General features: G+C 47.8%; 1 protein-coding gene across 1 annotated transcript; it reads left to right on the top strand.

Annotated features, from left to right (window-relative positions):
- Positions 1-3,505: 3,505 nt before the first annotated feature.
- LOC119172994 (uncharacterized) lies at positions 3,506-5,441 on the top strand. Its single transcript, XM_075884236.1, has one exon. It carries the CDS (start codon positions 3,506-3,508, stop codon positions 4,667-4,669), a length of 1,164 nt encoding a protein of 387 aa, XP_075740351.1. The 3' UTR covers positions 4,670-5,441.
- Positions 5,442-5,720: the final 279 nt, after the last annotated feature.

Here is a 5,720-nt window from a genome sequence, read left to right as displayed (position 1 = left end):
GGACTAAAGTCCACTAAATTTTTCTCTTTTACATAAGTAACGACAACTGCCTCCTCTCCCGACCCTCTCTCACACACAGCCGGTGGCTGCCACCATGTGCTTCCTAACTAGGAAGACTTCCAAAGCCACGTACGTATAAGTAAATTAGCCACGCGCCTATCAGTGAAGAGGGCTTCTTTAGAGTTTGCTTAGCGTGCGCTGCGAGAGCGTGTGGGAGTACCTGCAGCACAAGTGCCTTGCCGGGCTTCACATGAGTCATGACAAATCATAAGGATAGAGCTTCACGGAAGAGGAAGAGAGCCGCCATCGCGGCATGTCGAGCACGGGCAGCAGCTGCATTTTCACACCATTCAAGGTAAGACCATTTCGATTACTGTGGTTTCTTTTGATAATAAAAGCGCGTAGCTACAGCAGCAAAAAGAAAAAAAACATTATAGAAGCCTATTCCTGATAAGGTGGCGAGCTCGTTTTGTACCCCAGACGCAATGTGGGCTCCGTAAAGGAAGGAAGGAAGCAGAAGGCAAATTGTCACGTTGTGGGCGACATTCTTTCTATGATCAGCTTTACGTTGCCAGCTACACTGCTATACTTTACTCTATTTTATGTTGGCATGTGAGTTTTGGCGGCTATATATGTACAAAGACAAATTCGTTAGAACTTCTGCTTTACGGCTTCAGGTGAACAAAACTGTCCAATGCTATATCCCGTACTTTGTCGCTGCAGCGCCTATAGGTGCGTGTACAGGACGCTGGACACGCAGTCACTCCTAGATAATGCGCGCCCGTGAGAAGAAAGTGCTAAGATCTGCGGACGTGTGGTGTCTATAAAAAACCTTGTTTCTTTGTGTATCTGAAATGTCGCTGCCGTGTATCAAAAGGCTAAGGGTAGGTGCTTCTTAGCGCTGTGACGAGAGGTCTGGGCGAATCAGGACCTACAGCACGCTGTGTGTACGTCACAACGCTCCTGCTTGCGTGTTTATCTGCTTGGGCGCCTTTTATTTGTCGTGACCTTGTGCTCCGTCTATCTTTCTGACCTGCACTTGTCCGATCGAACAGCATATTTGCGGGCGGAACATTGAGCAGTGGTGGCAAAGCCCGGCATTTTTGTCTGATGCTGCTTTTTTCGCAAGCACGCGGCGTGCTTGAGAGCTGAGCACTGTAACTGAGAAAGTGTTCTATAAAAGCTAGACTGTGCTCAAAGTAAAAAAAAAGATGCGAGATGCACCCAATCAAATGATTCTGTACACACGAGCGCTTATCCCACAGCGCATGGACACGCGCGCACACAGCGTGTCACATGCCCTATCCGCCCAACCATCCTCTCAAAACGCTATGACGCACTTGTCAATCCGTAATGGTTCATATTTTATCCCGGCCACCTTTTTCTACCGTAAATATGCTTTTTTGGAAACAAAACTATTTAATTTATATATTGATTGATTGATTGATTGATTGATTGATTAGGTTCAAGGAAGGCAGCCCAAACACCTGTATCATCTATCTTGCCTTTTATCGGCATTCAAGCAATCCATAGTAGACGACTGTCAGAAGAAATTCTTTTCAGTAATTATCCCGACTGAGAAAAGGACTCGCCCTTTTATTTTGAGTTTTGCATCGGTCCCTCACCACACCAGCTTATTATTCATGCCAGCTTTGGAAGTGTAGTTGCTACAATCCCTGTGCATCTGGTGCTAGCTCACTAACCACATGATGTACTTTCCTGTAAAATTTTCAGGAAGGCGAATTCGCCGGAGAGCAACAGAGAGCAACGCCAAAGCGCCGCCTGTACGCCATGCTTGGACGACAGTGGTTTTGCCAGAGAGGATGACGCAACGTCTGAATACTGGGACAATTTCGGCATCGTCGAGGAGTCGCTGCCGGGCCTGAGTTAGGAGACAAGCGTCACAACTCAGCCAGAGGAGCCGATCATCACCGGAAGACGAGTTGTGTCGCTGGCCCATTTCGTGAACGCTGTTCGTAGTCTCGACGACCACAGCTGTCCTAAGCTGACTGGACGTTTTGCACTCGTGAAAGAACGGAGAGTGGGGCTCTGGTCGGAGCTCACTTTTACCTGCAGTGAATGTCAGGAAATCAGAAAGTTGACGACTGACCCCGTCACAGAACCAACGTCCCTCACTGACAAAGCAAACGTAGGAGTCAATGATGCTGCTGTTTGGGCATTCATGAGTATCGGATCGGGCCACTCGCAGTTCGAGGAAGCAATGGCAGTCATGGAAATTCCTGCTATGAGCAAAGGGGCTTTTCTACGCCGGGAGGAGTCCCTGGGAAAGGTAGATAAGCTGATAAATATTTATTTTCTCTTTCTGAAGGCGATGAAGGATGTGCTTTATTTTTAGTAAAATTCACGTGAAGTGACAGTGGCACGTGCATGGCAAGCGTTTTGAACGGGAGTACGGCACGATGAGAATTTCTCTGCAACATTTCGTCGTATACAATGAAACGATTGATCGTGAGATGTCAGGATTACAAGTGAGCCAGTAATCGTCCTGTCTAGGAGCTCACTCCCGCATTGACGCAATTACAAAGTGCGGCATCGCTATTGTGAAAACAATTTCGACGTTGTAATCTGCTATAATTTTTGTTTTGTTGCAGTGCTGGAAAACCGTCCTTTTTGACCAAATGATAAAAGCCGGAAAAGAAGAAAAAAACTCGCGGAAGAAGCTAGGGCTTTCTGTGAGGATGGCATAACCCCCTATATTACAGTGATTGTCGATGGTGGGTGGTCACACCGCAGTCATGGACACCGGTATTCCGCCAACTCTGGTGTCGCTGTGATTATAGGAGAACGCACGAAGAAGCTCCTCTACCTAGGAGTACGAAACAAGCTGTGCAGTACCTGTGAGCACTATTCTAGGACGGGAAAGGGCAAGAAAGACCATGTGTGCTACAAGAATTGGAACCAAAGCTCAGGGGCAATGGAGTCGGATATTATCGTTGAAGGCTTCCAGAGAAGCGTGGAAATGCATGGTGTGGAATACCGGACATTCATAGGAGACGGGGATTCGTCCGTTTTACATCAGATACTCACGAAAGTGGAGTACGGGCGCTTTGTAAAAAAGAGGGAATGTGCAAAACATGTTGTGAAATGTTACACCACTCGGCTCTATGGCATAGCCAAAGAAACAAAGGGCAGTTCAGCTTTCCTAAGTTGCCCTAGGATTAAGCGGTTAAAGAATGGTGCACGGAAGGCCATAAAGCACTACGCAAACATTCTTAGAGATGTACAGAGTACTGCACAAAAGCAGCGTGCCCAGAAAGCCGACCTTACGCGCCAGCTTGCGGGTGACCTAATAAATGGCCCAAAACATGTTTTTGGTTGCCACGACAGTTGCAAAGACTACTTCTGTGATGGCACCAAAGGTGACAACATTTATGATGCCATGCCTAAGGTGCTACAAATGAAAATAGTTACCGCTGCATATATAATTGCCGAAAAAGCTGACCGTCTTGTGACAGATGATACAAGTAATCTTGCCGAGGCAGTCATGGCACTGGTAGCCAAACTATCTGGTGGTAAACAGATCAACAGATGTCAAAAGGGCTCTTATGAACACCGCTGTTATGGAGCTGGGCGCAGCTTTCAGCTGGGGCCACAGTGGCACTGCACCACATCCAAGGCTGTAACCTGCAAGAGCCCCGCAGCCGTCTTGAAGCGCTACGCAAGCAATAAGACGGCTCAGAAAGCAAACAAAGAGTCTCTCAGAAGAAAACTGTTTGAAGAAAATGGCCACCAGCAGCATAAGCGCAAGGAGTCTACGGTGAACGACTCAATGATTCATTATGGTCCGAATTGCCAGCAGCCAGACATGCCACCAGAGCAATATGCCGAGAAAGAACGGGCTGTTTTAGCAAGCCTGCAGGTGAATGAGAAACAGCAGATAGAAATTGAGAAGGCTACTCGAGGACAGGCTGATAATCCTACATGGCATTTTGAAAGAAACATGCGCCTAACGGCGTCGAATTTCTATGCAGTATGCCGAAGGAGGGAGTGGACACCGTGTGACACGCTCGTGAAGACCCTGCTCTATAAAAAAAATTTCACCAGTGCCGCTCTTGAGCATGGAAGACAACAGGAGCGTGTTGCACTCCGGTTATACGAGCAAGAAATGGAAACTGCTGTGCAACCTTGCGGATTATTTTTTTACCCAGAGTACGGATTCTTGGCGGCGTCGCCAGACGGACTAATTGCGAGCGACGGTATCGTGGAGGTGAAGTGCCCATTCACTTCGAAGGACATGGAGCCATCCGAGGCAGCTAAAAAGTACAATCAAAGGAGTCAAGTACACGAACCACCCAAATTGAGCTGCTCTCATAACTATTTCTACCAAGTGCAAGGCCAGCTGCATATCACTAAAAGAAGTTTCTGCCACTTCGTCGTCTGCACGTCGAAGGGCATCCACGTACAGCGGATCGAAAGAGATAATGACTTTTGGAAATTCAGAATGCTTCCACAACTAATCAGATTTTACAGAGACTGCATGTTACCTGAAATTGTAGATCCCCGTACTACGCGCAGCATGCCCATACGCAGACCACAGTGGAATGTGAACGCAATTGAGTCACACCAGCAGTCTAAACGAGCTTCGATGAAGAACAAGGAGGCAAAGCAGAGTGGCGACTCGGACATTTTCCACAGCCTTGAGTCGTAGGACTGCTGGGCGCGTGCACTGTCAAGAAATTCACCAATTGTGACGATGCTATCTAATGGTGATTTTGAGCGCACTTTCGTGTTGGGGCAACGCCAAGTGCGTCTGTAGTTTCGGCCATCTGCAGTTGTAGCTATTTACATATTTCCACGCAAATTGCCAGTGCTCGAGCGTTACGCATACCACTTTGTGCATTGCAGGCGCCGCGAACCAAGCGAAATGCCGAGAGCCCCGTTACGACAAGCGAAGCCAGCCGCAGTGCACGTGCCAGCCCTGCACGCGCGCGAGCTGCTACCGGGGGGGGGGGGGGGCAGCGAGCGTGACGGAGGAAGAAGGCGAGGTTAGAGGCCAGTGGCGAGTGACATCAGCAGACTCCGCGTTCGCTCTCTTTCGTCCTTGTTCGCTCTACTGGTTACGCCGACGACGCCAACAGGCGCCGCCGCTCAACGCAGCAGTATGTGCGTAAGAGCTTTGCTCTAAAGAACTGCACATTAGGAGAACGACCTTGTATATATCGAATGGCAGATGCAGGCTCAGATTTGACGATAGCAAAGACTCTTTCTCGAACAAGCTATGAGGTAGCAATTCACTTCTTTGTGTCGGGTGTGTCATCAGCCATTCACGTGCGTTCTGCAGCAGCAATGACCGAGAGACATGACCACAGAAGCGCCAATAAACTTTTGTAAAAAGTTCGTGTGTGATATAGGATAACGGAAAATAATAATAAAACATACACCTTCATTCTCTGCTGTCACAACTTCGCATCCGAAAATCGTGATTATATGTACTTTTGCTTTGTGCGATTTCACATTTCTCTGAATGTATGCGTTGTAGTTATGCGGGTTTTTTTGTGTGTGTGATGTTCAGGTGTCTTCGTGGCTGTAACCAAGTGCTGCCGACGCTCGTTTCGTACTAAATAAATTGTCACAACAACGTGTATTGACTCAATCTTGCTTACTGCATGACAGCCCTTCATTGCATAGCATATACACAACACTAAGACTCGTTGCTTGAAGATATGTTAGCCGACACAGTTATTTGAATTGCCAATCAT

Source organism: Rhipicephalus microplus, unplaced genomic scaffold, assembly GCF_043290135.1.
Source record: "Rhipicephalus microplus isolate Deutch F79 unplaced genomic scaffold, USDA_Rmic scaffold_24, whole genome shotgun sequence".
In the NCBI taxonomy this organism is placed as follows: domain Eukaryota; kingdom Metazoa; phylum Arthropoda; class Arachnida; order Ixodida; family Ixodidae; genus Rhipicephalus; species Rhipicephalus microplus.
The sequence above is the reverse complement of the archived record's forward strand: the minus strand, read 5'-3'. Positions and strand labels throughout refer to the sequence as shown.